Here is a 19969-nt window from a genome sequence, read left to right on the forward strand (position 1 = left end):
TGAATCATCATATTCATTTTTTCATTAATATTTCAACCTATAAATGTTTTCAAACTACATGAGGGAAACAACTAAGCTCTTTTGCCTGTCAGACTTACTCAGCATATAACCTGTACTTGCTAGGAAATTTTTTTTTTGAGACGGAGTTTCACTCTTGTTGCCCAGGCTGGAGTGCAATGGTGCAATCTTGGCTCACTGCAACCTCGCCTCCCGGATTCAAGTGATTCTCCTGCCTCAGCCTCCTGAGTAGCTGGGATTACAGGCATGCACCACTGTGCCTGGCTAATTTTGTAGTTTTTAGTAGAGACGGGGTTTCTCCACGTTGGTCAGGCTGGTCTCAAACTCCCGACCTCAGGTGATCTGCCCAACTTGGCCTCCCAAAGTGCTGGGATTACAGGCGTGAGCCACCGCGCCTGGCCATTCTAGGAAATGTTAAGGAGCAAGCCATCCAGAATTGGAGACGGGAGAGTATTCTGAAACTTTTAGCCAAAATTTGAACTTATTATTTGATCTTCAGTGAGTTTTATATTCCTTCCTCAGGCTTTGTTATTTTGCTTTTGAAGTAGTTAAAATATGTATATGTCCCCCTTTAAATACAGAAATCTGATTATACAAACAATTTCATTTAAAGAGTTTACAGAAAATCGGCCGTTCGCGGTGGCTCACACCTGTAATCCCAGCACTTTGGGAGGCCGAGGCAGGTGGATCACCTGAGGTCAGCAGTTCGAGACCAGCCTCGCCAACATAGTGAAACCCTGTCTCTACTAAAAATACAAAAATTAGCTGGGCATGGTGGTGTGCGCCCGTAATCCCAGCTACTTGGGAGGCTGAGGCATGAGAATCACTTGAACCTGGGAGGTGGAGGTTGCAGTGAGTTGAGATTGTGCCACTGCACCCCAGCCTGGGTGACAGAGCAAGACTCTGTCTCAAATATAAAATAAGAGTTTACAGAAAATCCTTGTACATAACTCAAGGGGCTAGAATTTAAGAAATAGGTTTAGAACAGAATTTAGAGTGTGAAATGACCATAAAGACTTATCTAGTTCAGTCTTGATTTATAGATGTGACAAATCAAGGCACAGACAACTTAAATTATTTACTTGGATTCTTCTGATTGCTAGCAGAATCTGTTGAAACACACATACTCAAAGTCCCTTTGAAGAGAACAGCTTTGTTTGTAAACCACTAGAATCTTTGCAACAGACATTTAATACTGCACAGTGACTTCTTTTGTTTACCTCTTGCTATTTGACCTCAGTAACTCACAAAAGTGCCATGCCTGTTGTTCAAAGCAAGTGTGAAAAAACAGCCTTTTTTTATAACCTGCTTTTGTGGTGAGAACTGTAGAAGCTCACTTACCCAATGTGACTTGGACTGGTAGTTAAGTGAAAAGTTGGTTAAAGGCTTTTTCTTGGAGGTGTGATCCGTGGATTGGAGTTCTGTATTATCTTTTGTGCATACACTTTACCCATAATTTCCAGGTGGATTTCTTTGAAATGGCTGGAGAACTTAGACTTTGTAGAGCATCTGAGAGTGCCAAAACCTCTTGGATTTTTGTAGAGTTCACTCCCAACCTTTTCTAATTTTAATGCTTACACCTAGTTAGCAGTATTTTTTTTTCTAGAAGAAACACTTCATTTAAAAAATTTTCCCAGAGCTTTCAACTTAGATTTATAATATCTATTCTAGAATGTCAAAGTCATTGTAATAACAGTTCAACAACCAGGCCTTCAGAAGTTTTTATACTATTTAATTATATTTCATAATTAACTGTAACAAGCGTAACTAGCACAGACACATACCGGAATGAACTTGGTTGACCCATGATGTGTAGCAACTCCTGTCTACAAGCTCTGAACATTAGGCAAACCATAGGCTGATGGGTATATGTTGGAGGGATAAAAGTTGGTCAGCTTTCTGATGACTCAGCTCAGTGGAGGTTGCTTAAGAGAGCTGCTACTGTATCCTTAAGGGGTCATTGGCAAATTTTAGGACAATTATCTTCAGGGAACCTAAAGGGAAAATAAATGTGTGTGTGTGTGTCTGTCTCTGTGTGTGTGTGTGTGTGTGTGTTTGTGTGTGTGTGTCTGTTAAGCCTTATTGAAGAGTAGCAATGGACTCTTTCTTACTAGGCATAATCAAGTTGCCTTCTTGGGGAAACTCAAATGCAAAAATCCTCTTGAACTTTTCTGGGTAGCCTACTCTACTCTTTCCTAATAGTACCACTACAGTATACAGCACTGTAAAATTTTTTGCTTTAAAAGTTTGTTTATAAACTGGCATTTATAAGTATACTTTTTGAGCTGATTTAAGAATCAAGTTTTTTTCCTAGGGAAATGCTTCTTTGTAATTATCTGTCACTAGCAAAATTTGTTTTAACACATATTTTTCTAAAAATATATGTAAATTGTGTTGTAGTTGTACAATTAAAGGTTTTTGGTCGAACAGTTATTACATGATGTAAAATCATGTGTAACACTTTAATATTTAAATTTATTACATTGTAACCTAAAAGTCATTTTAGAACTTTTTATGTGGCTTGAACAGGAATTTTTTTACCCAAAGCTTTGTATGTATGCTTTATTGCCTCCTTTGTTATTAGCATGGAGACCATGGGTTTTCTGTTAGTGTTGTTTCATTTAAACAGTTCATGAATATATTAAGCACCTGAAAGAAACTGTTAGATGCTGTTAATATGAAGAGGAGTTAAAAACCTCGTCCTTGTCCTTATCTACATGTGTACATGTAGAACTTATTGTAGTTCCCTAGATGTAGCAGGTGCTCAGGAAACATTTTTGTAGTAGTAAAAAAGAAATGTCAAACTCTAACTTGCTCTGGAGCAAATTCCCCTAGTAAACATTGTTTTTCAAGCTTCCTTTTTTTGCCTTGCATCCTGCTTTCTTAGGCCAAAATAATTCATCCACATCCCACCTTAGCTGTTTTTTTGTGTCAAACAAAAATCTTATTTGGAAATAGCATGTTATGCCAACTGTGTTGGGGCATCCCATACTGTACTGCATTAAATGAGAAGAAAGATGCAGAGGCCATGTGGGGAGGATTGTGATCCTGATGAGAGTGGGATGAGGGATAACAACAGAGAGACTGCCGTTCAATATTTCTTTCTTTCTTTTTTTTTTGAGACGGAGTCTGGCTCTGCCGCCCTAGGCTGGAGTGCAGTGGCGTGATCTCGGCTCACTGCAAGCTCCGCCTCCCAGGTTCACGCCATTCTCCTGCCTCAGCCTCCCAAGAAGCTGGGACTACAGGCGCCCGCCACCATGCCCGGCTAATTTTTTGTATTTTTAGTAGAGACGGGGTTTCACTGTGTTAGCCAGGATGGTCTTGATCTCCTGACCTCGTGATCTGCCCGCCTCGGCCTCCCAGCGTGCTGGGATTACAGGCGTGAGCCACCGCACCCGGCCTGCCATTCAATATTTCTAATTAATTCAGATGGGGAAGAAAATCTCTAGTGACTATTATTTTTTAAACCTGTACCTGTGTGTCCCTCCTGTGAAGGCCATTTAAACCCCATTTTTGGTGAAGTAGTTTATGATTCATTTATGTGAAACTTTTAGTTACTAGAAACGCTACAGGTGTTTTGTACTCCTGTGATTTTTTTTAAAATGCTTCTTTTTTTCCCCTAGTCTCCTTATATACATTTGACAAAGCCAAACAGTGTATTGGCACAATGACCATCGAGATTGATTTCCTGCAGAAAAAAAGCATTGACTCCAACCCTTATGACACCGACAAGATGGCAGCAGAATTTATTCAGCAGTTCAACAACCAGGCCTTTTCAGTGGGACAACAGGTAGTTTTTAATTTTCTTTCATTCCTTTAACATTATAGGTATTCTGATTTCTGCAGTTGTCCAAAATTAATTCCACCTTTTAAAAAGTGAGAGGAGCTTTGCGTATCAACTCATATATCCAAGGTGAGTGATAAAAGTGAGGGAGATGTATTTACTGAACTTCAAGGAGTCTGTTCAGAAAAATTCTAAAGTAGCTTTTAGATTAAAATGTCATGGATAATTATAGCAGCTTTTCCCTCAGCAAATTTGGGAACCCTGTAGACATATATATCTGAAATTTCTTTTTATATATAGGACGTTTGTTTTGCCTCTAGAATGTCTGTCTCTTTCACTAATATAGTTCTGTAGAAAATGTAGCTCTTGGCCAGACATGGTGGCTCATGCCTGTAATCCCAACACTTTGGGAGACTGAGGTGGGAGGATCGCTTGAGCCCAGGAGCTCAAGACCAGCTTGGGCAACATAGTGAGACCCTGTCTCTACAAAAATTTTTAAAAAAGTAGCTGTGTGTAGTGGTCTCAACTACTCAAGAGGCTGAGGTGGGAGGACTGCTTGAGCCTGGGAGGTTGAGGCTGCAGTGAGCCATGATTGTGCCACGGCACTCCAGCCTGGGTGACAGATCGAGACTGTCTCAAAAAAAAAAGTTCTTATTTTGGTTATGGGCTTATTTGAGAATCTTAAAAAACTGAATTCCTGCTAGAGAGGAAAAGGATATAGTGCATTATTTTAAAAAGAGTACTAGAATTGGAACGAACCTCAAGAGATTACCTTATGTAACTCCACATTTACAAACAAGGAATTTTATTTTTTTATTTTTTTAAATTTTATTTATTTATTCATTTATTTTTTGAGATGGTGTGTTACCCTGTCACCCAGGCTGGAGTGCAGCGGCACCATCTCAGCTCGCTGCAACCTCTGCTTCCTGGGTTCAAGTGATTTTCCTGCCTGTGCCTCCTGAGTAGCTGGGATAACAGGTATGCGCCACCACACCCAGCTAATTTTTTTTTTTTTTTTTTGAGACGGAGTTTTGCTCTTGTTGCCCAGGTTGGAGTGCAATGGCGTGATCTCGGCTTACTGCAACCTCCGCCTCCTGGGTTTAAGTGATTCCCCTGCATCAGCCTCCCGAGTAGCTGGGATTACAGGCATGTGCCACCACACCTGACTAATTTTGTACTTTTAGTAGAGATGGGGTTTCACCATGTTAATCAGGCTGGTCTCGAACTCCTGAGCTCAGGTGATCTATCCGCCTTGACCTCCCAAAGTGCTGGGATTACAGGCATGAGCCACCATGCCCAGCCATTTTTTTTTGTATTTGTAGTAGAGATGGGGTTTTGCCATGTTGGCCAGGCTGGTCCTGACCTCAAGTGATCCTCCCACCTCGGCCTTCCAAAGTGCTGGGATTACAGGTGTTAGCCATCACGCCTGGCCAAATGAGGAATTTAAGATCTAAAGAAGGTAAATGGTATGCCCATGGCTACACAGCTAAGGGACATAGTTGAGATAAGAATTAATTAAACACATATTTGATAGTACCTAGTGCCTAGTACCAGTCACTGTTTTAGACACTGCCGATCGGCAGTGAACAAAATAGATATGATCCCTACTATCATAGAACTTACTTTTTAGTTGAAGAAAACAGAAAATAAGACAGGAATACCATGTACAGTTAGATCTCTGATGAAAGTAGATCAGGACACTTCACCAGAGAGCCATTGCAGTGCTGTTGTGTATTGGATGACCAAAATTGTGCTCAGATTGCCTAGCTAAACTTGATGTTTTTACCTTTGCTTTTAGCTTTACTGTCCTAATAGAAAATGTTTAGGAGAATGTTTAATAGAAAATGCTTTGGTGTTTATAATAATTTAAAACTCAGTAGCATGTAGAAGTCAGTAAATCCATGAAAGAGAATCTTTCGTAATTCAGAGAAGAAGTAAATGTCTTACTTCAGATCACTGTCCTTACTGTTTCTTCTCATTTGTGGTATCTGGTAGTAGCAGAATTGACAGACAGCCCAACTTGTAATATTTACCGTTATACCCCAGCACATAGAAGAAAACCAAACTTTTAGAAGGGACTCAGCAAAGATTTGGTGATTCAGAAGCTGTCTCTGCACTTGTAGGGCAAGCATTTTGTACTAGTGATAGAAAAGCAGGAATTGTAGAGTCACAGACCCAGGTTTGACTTCTGGCACTCTCATTTACTGTGACTTTGAGGCTTGTTGCATAGCCTCTTTCTGCATCTCAGCTTCCTCACTAGTAAAACGGAGTCGTAGTTTCTGCTTCCAAGAGTGTTTGTGAATATTATATAACTGGCTGTAGTGTTTGAATAAAATACTAAGATACTTTATTCTTTGTTAGAAATAGTAAATGTGGTACTCTTGAATTACTTTAGGTGACACTCTGACATTTAAATTAGATATTTTTTATCCATGTGAAAGAAATTTTAAACATGAGTTTTGCAGTCATTTTGTAAACACTGATCGTAAGTGCTAATTCCCTTCATTGGCTATGAGTAGTTTGAGGAGTAGATTGGAGAGGAGTATATGAGAGAAACTGTTTTTCTGCATTTGAAAAACACTGGTGATGATCTGAGAATCAAACCGTTATATTATGAAGTGATTTTTCTCCCCTTACCTCTTTTCTACATAGCTTGTCTTTAGCTTCAATGAAAAGCTTTTTGGCTTACTGGTGAAGGACATTGAAGCCATGGATCCTAGCATCCTGAAGGGAGAGCCTGCGACAGGGAAAAGGCAGAAGGTAGGTTTTATTTCTGATCATCTTTACTAGATCATCTTTATAATGTAATTTGTGCAGATTGATTATAATTTTCCTATCTGTTGCCTAGTGATTTTTTTCGTATTGTGTACTCTTTTAAGATAGTAGGGAGAAAAAATTGCTTTCATAGCCATCATTGTTATTAAAATATAGCTTAAAATGTACTTATTTGCAGACCTAATAGTAATGTAAAATGTAGACGTATATGTACATATAATTTGCTTGAATGCAGATATTTATTGTAAATAAATAATAAGAAACGCATTATTGGAAAGATATAGGCATGGAAATAAAGCATGTAGGAATTGTAGAAGAAAGTTATGAGAAAAGTAAAAGTAGCTCAGATGATAGTCTGGAAGGTTTGCTTTGCCCAGAGAGACCTCATTTCCCGCTCACTTTTGGTCTTGCTTTGAGAAGTCCAGAAGTTTGCTATTAGACTACTAATTATTGTCTTTCTATACAGATTGAAGTAGGACTGGTTGTTGGAAACAGTCAAGTTGCATTTGAAAAAGCAGAAAATTCGTCACTTAATCTTATTGGTAAGATTTACAGTTTTTAGAAGATTTGAAATGAAGTGGGCCTATTTCTATATGTAACTCACCTACAGTGATTTCCAAATGGGGAAAGGAAAGAGGGGCATCTCTCTTGAGAGAGTTTATCACAGAAGCATAGGGTATTTCCTGTTGGTCAGTTTGCTGATGAAAACGTTTAAAACCTTCATCTGGATCAACTTTGTCCAATAGAAATAGAATGTGAGCCACATGTGTAATTTTTAATTTCCTAGAAATTGCACTAAAATAAGAAACAAATTAATTTTTTAACTTTTAATTTTGAGATAATTTTAGGTTCACAGAAGATTTGCAGAAAATAGCTCAGAGAATTTCTGTATGCCCTTTACCAGCTTACCCCATTTTCAAAAGTACAATGATAAGAAATGAACATGGTTTCATTTCTGCTAACTAAACTACAGATTATATTGAGATTTCACCAATTTTTCCATTGTGTCCTTTTCTGTTCCAAGATCTAATTTAGGATCCCATATTGCATTTAGTTGTTCTGTCTTTTGAGTTTTCTTCAGTCACTGACAGTTCCTCAGACTTTGTCTTTTATGACTTTGAGAACTGGTCAGTTATTTTGTAGAATGCCCCTCACTTGGTTTTGTGTTAAATGAGATAGCATCATCATTTCTTTTAGTGATTAAGTGATGAATGTGCAGGTCAAGTCTTCCCAGCAGATTCATGGTTCAGTCCTACTCTTGTATTCTAGCCCAATTTTTGTCATATTAAAACAATGCAGCTTGTTCTCCGAGAATAGTAACTCACCAGAATAATGTGCCATTACCTGGGCATTAATTCTTATTTTTGGTTGATTTAACTATGTTGATGTCTACCCCACTAGAGAGTAAAGGGTTTTCATTGGTTGCACATCATCATGTCCAGGGTCACTTAACAGTCTTTGAGTGCGTGACCTTTATTTCCACACATTACTATTCCCCCTTATTGTTTTTTGTTAAATTATGAAATATTTTATTTATAAAATATGGACAGGCACTCAAAAACAATTCACACACTCTAAAATTTGGTTCTGTTTTCATAGTTTTGTAATTTGCTTTTTTTGCTTAGCATGTTTCAAACATCTTAAATATGCACCTATAACATGATTTTTAATGCCTGTATGTCATTTTATGAAGGTAGGATGTATTTTCCTATTATTGATCTAGTACATTTATGAAGTGATTTATTTGTATTTTATTTTTGTCTACCTTTTGTTAAGATATCCCAAGGGAGTTGCATAACTTTCATACAATATAGGTATTTCTAAGTAATCCATGGGAAAAAATTGGGTAGTTAATTGGCATCCAGTAAATTTTGCCCACAAGAGGGCAGTAGAGTGTAAGAAAAAATATTTTTCATTGCTTTCCAAAGGAAATCTTAAGGCCTCAAAACTCTAACCATAAAATTATCATCTAGTATAAACTTTTTAAAAGTATTACTTTATTTTTAATTGACAAATAATAATTGTATATATTTATAGGGTACAATTTGATGTTTTAATACAGGTATACATTGTAGAATGATCAAATCAGGCTAATTAACATATCACCTTAAATATTTAGCATTTCTTAGGATAAACTTTTTTTAATGTGACATTTCCTTCCCTGGTTTTATAAAAACTATATTATTACTTTATTTTTTGTTTATAATAGAGCATACTAAGGTACTTAATTTATTCTTTGTTTGAAATAGTAAGTGCGGTTCTCTTGAGTTACTTTAGGTGGCACTCTGACATTTAAGTTAGATAATTTTTGTCCTCGTGAGAGAATTTTTAAACATGAGTTTTGTAATCATTGAAGTCTTTAGGATGATTTCAGACTTTTATGTGCAAGTGAAGAGAAAGCAAAGAAGACATCAAACTTGTTCAGTATATTTCCTTAGGCTGAGGGGTTATATGCCCAATTACCTGTATAAGCGTAATCTGGATAAATATACGTATTTTAAAATAAACTTGTGTTAGGAGACTTCAGTGACTGCGAGATTTCAGTTGCATTTCTGCCAGCTAGTGTTGTCTTCATCAGATATGGCATTTCTTCTGATCAACCAAGTTAGTTAATTTGGTTAGATTGAAGGTTAATAAAACCAAGTTTTATGGACTGATACAAATAGACTACAGCATAAGTTTAGCTAGTCATTTTGGCAGTGTGTTACCATATATGGAGATCAGACAAAGTAGATAGCATAGCAAAACTTACCCTTCTGACTGTAAAATCAGCTAAGATTATATTGTTCATTTTTGTATATGTAAGGGTAGCTTTTCTTTATTCATTTAGGATGCTCAGGGAGTTCTGTCTTTTTAGACTTAGTGATAAAGTCCTTCTTTCACATTTGATAATATTCGTTTGACATAGGCAAAGCTAAAACCAAGGAAAATCGCCAATCAATTATCAATCCTGACTGGAACTTTGAAAAAATGGGAATAGGAGGTCTAGACAAGGAATTTTCAGATATTTTCCGACGAGCATTTGCTTCCCGAGTATTTCCTCCAGAGATTGTGGAGCAGATGGGTAAGTTTAAAAAGGAAAATGTTATAAAATCTTGTATTGTTAAAAAAATTAATGCAATGAAGAATCTCTTTTCAATAGTTTTGAAATTATTTTTCAGACCCATTATTTTTGTCTTTTTCTTTAAAAATGAACAGATAAATTTTCTGAAATACTTTTATAATACCAGAACTTTTAAAATTATGTTTTAATTTTATGGGGAAATCATAGAAATAAGACTTGTGGTGGCTCCATTTTGTTTATTTATTTATTGAAGAATGCTTTTCTATGGGGCATATTTAGAAACTTCCCCTGACAGTAATAATACTAGTAGTGACTCCCATTTTATCTATTTATTTATGTAAGAATGTTTTTCTATAGGGCATATTTAGAAAATTCACCTGACTCTAAAGATCACTATGGGTCAGATTTACCCTGGTGAATAATAACTATCTATTAGACCGTGTGCATTGTTCTAACGTTAGCTGCCGTTCCTTTTTATTGTACTGTTGCATTACCAAGTTAGTACATCTTCATATCTAATAAATGGGTACTTGCATGTTTTTAAATTAAATAAGTTTGATCCAAAAAGACAAATGCAGGATATACATTGAAGTTTCTGTATTGCATACAAAGAAGTACACTATTCGTTTATCACTTTCTTCTTGAAGGTTTATTTAATTTATCTGTGTGAAGTGACTTTATTTGCCCAGTGGAAATGCTGTCATGACTGTTTTCATATCCATGTCATTCGTTGGATTGGAATGTGAGCAACAGAATATCTGAGAAAGGAATGTATAACATAACAGCTTCTGGCAGACTATTAGTGTAAAAACAGCATCCAAAAAAAATGGAAGGAATATGAATATATTACTCCCCTCATCCTCATCATTCTTTATCTTTAAATTGCTACTGGAAGATAAAAGTATATTTATTATGGTGGGGATAAGAACTGCTTTCTAGGCACTAAGTGCTTGGATTGTATTAGCCTTCTATTGTTGGTAGCCTTTCTGCCTGGTTGCTCACTCTGATAAATTACAGGCACGGCACACACCTGTTCACTGGGTAAAGGTCGAGTTTGGAATTGGATTAAGAGAAAATGACAGAGACCCTCATCACCTGAGTTTTATACACCTTGAAATGGCAATAGCGTACTTTTTATCTCAAAGATACAAAGGCCACGTCCATTAAAAGCAGAATTTTAATTGGGAAAGTATTTTAAAATGTGGTAGTTCACTATCTTGGTAATGTGTATTTTCGATCAAGACATTAAAATATTGTTTAAGTGTATTTTGGGTAAAAGCAGGGATAAAAAGATGATTCCAAATGTTTTAAGTTATTCTTGTGGAATGTTTTTACTCGTTTTCAGAACTGAGATCTAGTGCAGGAAGAGTCTAATGATTCTGTTTCTTTGAACATTTATACTATTTAGCCAACAAGTAGAAAAATAGCTGCATTGGTAGTAAGCCATCTCTTTTAATTATAAATGTTTTCTTACTGTTTGGAAGCTATTGAAGATACAGTTATTGAGATACTAATTTGCTATTTGTGCATTATCTAGATCCTGCACTTGAAGCTATGCGCAACGTCAGTATGCGTTGGGTAGATAATGCGTAAAGGAGTTGGACTCACATTGGTCAGTTTGTGACCTTGCCAGCTGTTGGAGAGTTTTAAATTAAATCAGAACAGATTTGGAATTTGTTAGTGAATTTCATCTGTTCCTGATATCCGTATTGAAATGAGTTGAGTTACAGTAGTGTGCTTTTTGTTGTTTTTGATGTGTTTTTTGACTAAGCACTATGGATTTGAATTTTATGAGTGCCACTTTCCAGAACCTTTTTTATGGATTTATTTTTCTAATATTTTTACACTAATTTAATTAGACAAAAAATGAATTCTATCCTTTTGGAAAAGTATTTTTTTTTCCTCTTTATGGCTTTTTGCCACTAGGAAGCATTTGTTATCAATTTCAGTGAAAAGACAAACTAGTATAAAGCTGCCCTGGCTTTTGAGCTGAATTGAAAAACTTACTTTCTTTATTCTGGATGAAGTTTCTGGGTATCTAAAAAAAAAGTAAAGCTCCCTCTTTTTTTTTTTAATGGTTAAATGGCTGAGAAATAATTCTCTTGTAATGCATATATCATTCCCTGTCTTCCAATAAGGCTTCTTTTTTCCTTTGAATTTTGGGGGAATTGTATAGTAAAATCCTTTCTTGCACTCCAATTACAGTGTGGTTATAAAGCTCTCCTTAGGCTTTGGTAAAGGTATATAAATAAAAATGGTTATATTTTGACAGAATATAAATAAAATTATACAAATTCTTTTTATGCATATTCTGTGTTTTTTTTTTTTTTTTGACATGTCAGGTGGGAACAAAATGGATTTTTTCCCCCCACTCTTTGTTAAAAATAGACAGATCTATATGGTTTGGAGATTCAGCTGGACACTGAGTATGACTGGTTAAATCAGTTCTAATTTTTAAAAAAGATTAGAAAAGAATAATTTATGTAGGTTATGGGGCTTTTTTTGTTTTAAGCAGAAAACTTTACTTTTGGCTTGAGACCAAATTATTGTCTTTACCATGGAGTCTAAAGTTATGTCTACTTTGTAAACAGGAATCTTAATTAAGTGGATTTTTTGCCTGTATATCAATTTTCAAATTTACAAAGTGATAAATTTAGAATATTCTTCTCTTCTGTCATTATGTTCATCAGACTGATAATTATGCTTCTAGGTAACAGAGTTCTTTCTTTTTGTCCATAAAACTTCATGTTGCCTTTTCAAAATTGAAAATATAGTTTAGCTACAAACAGAATGTTGCTGATGAGATATAGGAGGACTAAAGGACTTAACGAGAGGCACACAATTATGCAGTAAAATTAGGGAACCAATGAGGTAATATACATGAAAATAGCTGTCATGGAGTTTCCAATCTGTTAGTTTCTCTCTTGAAGGTCTTTCAAATAGATAGTGTATACCTTAGGCCTGGCGCGGTGGCTCACTCCTGTAATCCCAGTACTTAGGGAGGCCGAGGTGGGCAGATCACGAGGTCAGGAGATCGAGACCATCCTGGCTAACACGGTGAAACCTTGTCTCTACTAAAAATAGAAAAAATTAGCCGGGCGTGGTCGCGGGCGCCTGTAGTCCCGGCTACTCGGGAGGCTGAGGCAGGAGGATGGTGTGAACCCAGGAGGTGGAGCTTGCAGTGAGCCGAGATCGCACCACTGCACTCCAGCCTGGGTGACAGAGCAAGACTCCATCTCAAAAAAAAAGAAGATAGTGTATACCTTTCTGCTTTTGTACTTTTGTTATATTTTTGTAGAGTTATAATCAAGGAAACCCTTAAAGGAGAAAGGAAGTTACATAAAGCTCTCTAGACTGAGGGATAAAGGAAAAGGGATTATTTAGGGGAATATCAATTTAGACTTTTGTTTTTGTTATTGTTTTAATCAGAGTAACTATTGAGTTTTACCCTTGTCTGAAGCAGTTGAGCTCACCCAAACCCAAGTGGGGCAGCCCTTCCTTGGAAGTATATGAGAGCAACAAGCAAAGAAAACTAAACCTATACCTTGCACTTAGTAAATACCAAATAGGTATTTAGTTAGAATGCCCTCCAACCCCCAACAAAACAGATTTTTAATTAAGAATTACCTTAAATCCATAACTTTATGGGTTAATAGAAGCCACATTTGAGTTCCAGGGTAGAAATGTGAACATCAAAGCTGGTATCTGGAAGTATGGGTGAATAAATTCAACAGCTGATTGCTGTCTTTCAGCATATTCAGGTGTTAACTGAATAGATACTAAATACTTGTGTTCGGACATTTACCACACTTATTCCCCTGTATGCAGTTTTGTCGACAGTGTTCAGGATAAATAAATGATTGATTACCTCAGTTCTCACTGTAGCTATTTTGTTAGCAAAGATAGAGTTTCTGCAAAGAAACTTCATTTTTTCAGCATCCCTGGCAATTCTCTCTAAATTATAAATGTCAAAGCAAAAAAACATATCGTTTTCAATGAACAGTGGAATAATTGTTAAAGAATTAGTCAGCATCTCTCAATGTAGTCCTGGGAATAGGTTCACATCTACCCAAGGAAAGACCTAGAAGGAAAAGGATGTAAAGAGGGAAGACCTCAGCCTCACACTGTCTTTCAGTGGATCTGTGGGGTGTAGATGTTCAGGCCACCTAGTGGGGAGGAAAGCCACTTGTTATGGTCTTGTGCCCCCATACTTTGAAACTGACACTGTGTTCTTTTTGGTCTCCTTTCCCCAGTGTCTCCCTCTGTAAGCCCATTTTCAATCGTATTTTTAAGGTTTCTTTTGAAATTCAAGAGGAAAGCAACTCTTTTCTGATATCATAAGTGAAGTTGCAGTTACTCTATGAAATAGAACTGCTGAGAAGATAAGGAACATTTCAATCACACAGACATCTTTCACATGCTAAAAACAGTGCAAATAAAACAGTGGAAGAAAGGGCACTAAGGTTTTGTGCATGCCATATTTGGGAGAGAGGGAGTTCTTGCTAAGATTAACATAAACACTGACACTCTTAAAATGCATTTTCACACCCCCACTCATGAGGAGAGATTGCATTTTAAATGGGGGTTAAGACATCTAGCCGAACTCCAGGGCTCTGTAAAAGGAACCCTAAGGCTAAAGAGCTTATCTGAAATTTGAAAAAAAGAAAAAAAAAAATGAAGCTTTCTGACATTCATGTTTTTTTCTTGTATTAGTCATAACTTGCTTTTCAGCTATATTTTAGGTTTTGAATGCCAACCTGACATCTGTTCAAGTCTGCCTGTAATTTATTAGCAGAGGAAAAGACAGCAGTTGCTCACTAGTTAGAGATGCAAAATTTCTCCCTTGCTGTTCTCCACTAAGTACTTATAGATGATACCTGGATACGAGGAATGTAATAATTTACTAAAAACTTCAGGTCAGGAAATTTATAAAGTTTTTTTTTTAATTAGAAGAATAAAATGGCTTAAGACCATGTGATTTCAAAAATCTCTAGACCAGGATTTAGAGACAAAGCGTAGACCCTAAAAAATACTTTAGATAACTTTCTATAAAGTGTAATTTTTTTAACCTTGAATTAATTTTTCCATTGGTTTTAAATTTTTAAGTTAAATGTATATTTGAACAGTAGTTGTGCTTATATCTGAAAGTCAAACTGTGTGTAAATTCACCTGGCATTTTGCATTTATAGACAGACTTTAAGAAACAAATCTTTTGGAGAGGTAGTGCTGTCTACAGAGTCGCCAAATGGATTAGATTTCCTGGCAACTACAGTTGAGTTACTTACAGATCAACAGTTGGGTCACTACAAAGTTGAGGTCTAAGTGTTAACCTGAGTGCCCACCAGTAAGAAACCGGTTAGAGCTAATCTTAAAATGATATAGCTCCAAATGTAGAGACATGTTTGTGTTAATAAAAAATATATAAAAGCAAATGCATTCTAAAAATCTCTAAGGACATACATTAAATTGAAAAAGGGTTTATGGCTGAATGTGGTGGCTCACACCTGTAATCCTAGCACTTTGGGAGGCTGAGATGGGAGGATCACTTGAGCTCAGGAGTTCAAGACCAGTCTGGGCAGCATAGTGAGACCTTGTCTCATTTATTTATTTTTTTAAATTAAAATTTTAATTTAAAAATTAAAAAAAGTGTTTACTTCGTGGAAGGGAAGCTAAGATGGGGAATAAAGGGAAAGTTTTGTTCTTTTACTCAATTTTACCTTTATATCTGAATGTTTTATTACATTATATTTCTAATACATGATTTTAAAAGCCAACAAACAAAAGATAATATCACAGTATGTTTCTTGGGGTGACTCTACCATCAGCATGGAAAGTCAGCAGGAAACAGGTACATCCTTCGGCCTTCATGACGTTTTCTGTGGAGGAGGAGAGAGGAGAGTGCAAGGTAAAAGGCCTGGATTCCAAGGGCTTTGCTGGCAGCCCCTTAGAGGGTAGACAGAACACCTATCCTATTTGGTCAAGAAGAGAAAAACAGTTTCTCCATATATAACAAACTGCTTTCCCCCAGAATGTTCTGCATTATAGTAATGGTGTGAGGAGTCTTCCCTTCAAACATGAGAACATTTGCATCCAGGCCTTTAGGCAGCCAAGGCAGCATTAAAGAAGAAAGAGTGGGAGCAGAGCGAGCTGAGGGAGAGCAGAACTTCTGACATTTGAGGAACTGGGCATGAATTTGTTTTTAGTCTTCAAAAACCATTCTCTTGAGGAATTGAATTCCTATGACCCCTGAAGTGAAACGGTTGGTGTTTTCTCCTGCATTACTCCCATACGTAAGTTGGTGATTATAATGAGGGTGGTGACTAATACTTATATAATGCCAGACGCTGTTCTGTGTGCTTTATTTATTATTGTGTTTATTAATCCTCACAACAACCTTCAGAAGTAGACACTGTATTGTCTCCATATTATGGAGCAGGAATCTCTGTCTCAAAAAGGTGAAGTAATGGGTCCAAGACACACAGCTAGTAAGTAGTAGAGTCAGATTTGAACCCAGGCAGTCGAGCCCCAGATTTCACTTCCTTAACCATTACGTGTTATTCTCCCACGAAAGCCCATAGTGTAAAACCATTTTAATGGGCTTTCTAGCTTCACTTTTTTGGGGGCCTTTGAAGCAATCATTGAGGCAGCCTTTGTTCTAGCCAAGGGCCAACCATGGCACCATTGAGGTTTTGGGCTGGATAATTATTTGGTCTGGGGACTGGGTGTCCTTTGCATTGTAAATAACTAACTTTTCTAGTAATCTGATGTGTTCAAATTGTCATGAGCTCAAGAGACATGAAGATTTGGTGGTAGGCTGTAATACCTAATGCCACTTTTTTCATGTGTTTTTTGCCACGTGTTGTAGCAGAATATAGGAAGGAAGGAACTGGTATGGGTGTGTCAGAGAAGCTGTGTTAAACTGTCAACTTGGAGATGGAACATAAATGTTAAAATTAAATAATCATTTAAAAATTAAGCAACATAACAAGTGATATCAAAGGTCAGTATTTGATTAAGTGCCAGATGAGCAGTACAATTGATAAGCCCTACAGGAACTGAAAGGGAATCACATCGAGAAGACTTCATAGAAGAGGCAGAGCTTGAGTAAGACCTTAAATGCTGAGTGGTTTTGGATAGAAGGAGGGAAGGGGATGGTTGTCCATATCCTGGGAAGAGTGACAGACTAAACACGGTATAGACTTCATGACTTAGACCAGTCTAACAGAGCTGTTGTTTGGAAGAAACAGGAAATAAGATTAAAAAGTTAGTTTTGGGTTGGGTTGTGGAAATCTGTGAGGAGATGTGGACTCTTTTTAAAGTGCTTTCCCTGTTTCAGCTTCCAGACAGACTCAGAACCTTCCAGACAGACTCAGGTGCTTCTCCTGTGTTTCCCTGCACCTTGTATATACTTAGAATCCAGCTGTGTTCTTAATGTAATTATTCATTTGCATTACACTCCTAAGGCGGAGTTTCTTAACCTTGGCACTATTGACATTTTAGGCTGGATAATTCTTAGTTGTAGGGCGCCTGACCTGTGCATCATAGGATGTTAAGCGGCATCCCTGGCCTCTACTTGATGTCAGTACTTCCCTTCCTCACCACTCCGAGCCCCAGTGACGATTAAAACAAATGTGATGAAACTGTCCTGTATTGAGAACCATTGCTCAAAGGCCTTTGAAGGCACAACTGTAATGTCTTCTTGTCCATGTATTATCAACATCAGGGGTGTTGGGATGTAGGTTGCAGGTCATTGTTGGACCATGAACCACTGTTACCAGTCCACAATAAGACAAATATTGGAAATTAAGAATAAGCAGTTAGAAATGTTTATAGCAATTTGACATTATCGCAATTTTTTTAAAAGTATATTTTACAAAAATGTTGGTCTGCAATGGATTGGAAATTTAAAAGGAAAAAAAATACAACTGGACCTTAGCATACATAGTTTGAGAAGCACTGGCCTATGTAAATATTTGCAAAATGAATGAAATTTTTGAACAGATGCCTTAGAGAAGAGGTGAGGCGAGCAGTCTTAGAGACCAGTAGACTATTGTTGTCCAGTGCGTGGTACTTAGAATCTGGATTGGGGTGAAGGGAACAGGAATGGAATGGGAAGAAAATACATGAAAAAATTGCAGACATGAAACTGGCAGAATTTGGCAATAGTTATTGTGGGTGACAGAATTGGAGGTGAGACTCAGGTCTTGTGAGAAAATGTTGGAAATAAGAAAATCAGGAGAACATAGTTTTGGAAAAGTAGAGAATATCATTGCACATATTTTCAATATTGTGAAAGGAAACTGGAAGCTGAACTGAAGAGAGGAAGAATTACTGGCATTTCAATTTATTGAAGCCTAGCTTCAATCAGTCTGCACATGTTTAGGAAACACACTGTTGACTACTCTTGCTTGAAATACCCTCTTTACTTGGCTTTTCTCACTCCAGCCATTTCTGGTTTTCCTTTTACCTCTCTGGCTGTCTCTTTCCAATCTCTTTTGTGTCCCTTAAAATGTTGGGGTTCCTCAGGAGTCTGTCTTTGACTTATTATTTTTCTCTAATTATTCTCCTCCAAATTAATCATATCTGTTTCATAGCTTCAATTAGTATCTTTATGCTGCTAACTCTCAAATATGCATATGCCACCTCGGTCTCAGTTTAGAACTCTGGATTTGTACCGGCATAATGTGTTGGGTATTTCATGATCACATAGTAAGCTTGAAATTAAACACATTCACTTGCCCCCTCAGTCCTCTCTAAACATGCATCTATATCTGTGTTTTCTATCTCTGGCAATACTCTAGCCAAAAATCTGGACACCTTCTTTAACTCCTCTCTTTCCCTCACCTCCCACTTCCAGTAAGTCGCGGAATAGACTGTCAATTCTGCAATCTCCTCAATCTCTCTGAAATCCCTCCAGTTCTCTCTGCCTCACCCTGCCACTCTTCCTTCAGGACACCATTATCTCTTGCCTGAATTGTTCCATAAGTCCTCAGCCTTGCCCTTCTCTAATCCATTCTCCACACTGTAACTGGAGTGATTTTTATAAAAAGGCAAGTCTGATCCTGTCACTGCACTGGTTCAAACTCTTTAGCAGCCCGCCTTAACTCCTTACATGGTTTACAAGCCCTGTGTGATCTGGCCCCTGCTAAACTTTCCTGCCTCACCTCTCAGCGCTTGCCCCTCCCCCGTGCTCTGGGTTCCAGCCAGCCTGTGCTATTTTCAGTTCCTCTAATTTGCCATGCTACTTTCTCTTACCTCTGTATCCTAGGGTTGTTTTGTGTTTTTTTTTGTTTTTGTTTTTTGCCTAACCATCTTTTCATCCAATTCGTGTTCACTCTTCCGGCCAAAGCTTTGATCTCACTGTTTCTAGAATGAGTAGGCTTTAGTGTTCCTCCTGTGTGTTCTAATAGCTCCATGTTATTTTATGCATTATTACATTGTGTTATAATTGCTTATTACATGTCTGTATTCCAAGTCCTTTCTCCATGTCCCTGTCCTCACAAACGTGGTATACCTTCAGTAAGGAATAGGCCTTGTTTATTTCGATCACTGTCATATTTTCTCCTCCCAGCATGGTGTCTGGCTTATAAGTTTTCAGGAAGTGAATAAATGCCAGGAACTTGATTAATCTTGATTAATTAAACAGAACACTTAGACAGTTTGATCCAAGCCCTGCCTTCATGATGCTTACAGTCTGTGTGGGAGTAACACCGTATTTACCCATCCCAAAGCAGTACTGTGTAAAACATAAGGCACATTGTGGACCAGATTAGCAAAGTAGGCCACATGGAGAAGGAGCAGATGCATTTAAAGAGCAAGACTGAGCCATGTCTTTAAAAGTCAAAGCAGATATGATGTTTATAATTCATTACTAAATCCATGTAGATCCTCTTAGATTCTGAATTTAGGAAAGACCTCTTGGATTGGTCCCAAATGGAACTAGGCTCCAGAAATAAGAAAAGGAAGAGTATTTTCTTGGGTACTTGTGAGCTACCATTTGCTTCACTGGGAACTGCCATTCTTATGTAAGGGCACTATATATAACAAGAGTGTTCACATTTAAGGGCATCAGGTCAATATTGCATCTGTGTGAGTTTGTGCATGTGAATGCACACATGTATTTTCTATTTTTAAATAGAAACACATTATAAAAATAATGTGTCCTCATAAAACAGCACAGATAGAGTAAAAAGTTAAATCTCCATTCTACCTGCTCCAGTTTTACTCCCTCTCTTAGAGGTAGTCACTGTAAAGAGATTGGTATGAATTTTTCAAACACTTTCCTAAGTATTTATACAATAATGTATAATCAATCCATTCATTCATTT

The 19969-nt window shown here is 37.2% G+C and overlaps 1 protein-coding gene across 1 annotated transcript in view; it reads left to right on the forward strand.

Moving 5' to 3' along the window:
• Positions 1–19969, forward strand: part of NSF (N-ethylmaleimide sensitive factor, vesicle fusing ATPase) — a 165991-nt gene that overhangs the window by 43075 nt on the left and 102947 nt on the right. The window contains 4 exon segments of the mRNA NM_001133578.1: positions 3642–3808; positions 6455–6562; positions 7044–7119; positions 9486–9641. Coding sequence (NP_001127050.1) covers positions 3642–3808; positions 6455–6562; positions 7044–7119; positions 9486–9641 — 507 coding nt within the window.

Source organism: Pongo abelii, chromosome 19 (genome assembly GCF_028885655.2).
Source record: "Pongo abelii isolate AG06213 chromosome 19, NHGRI_mPonAbe1-v2.0_pri, whole genome shotgun sequence".
In the NCBI taxonomy this organism is placed as follows: domain Eukaryota; kingdom Metazoa; phylum Chordata; class Mammalia; order Primates; family Hominidae; genus Pongo; species Pongo abelii.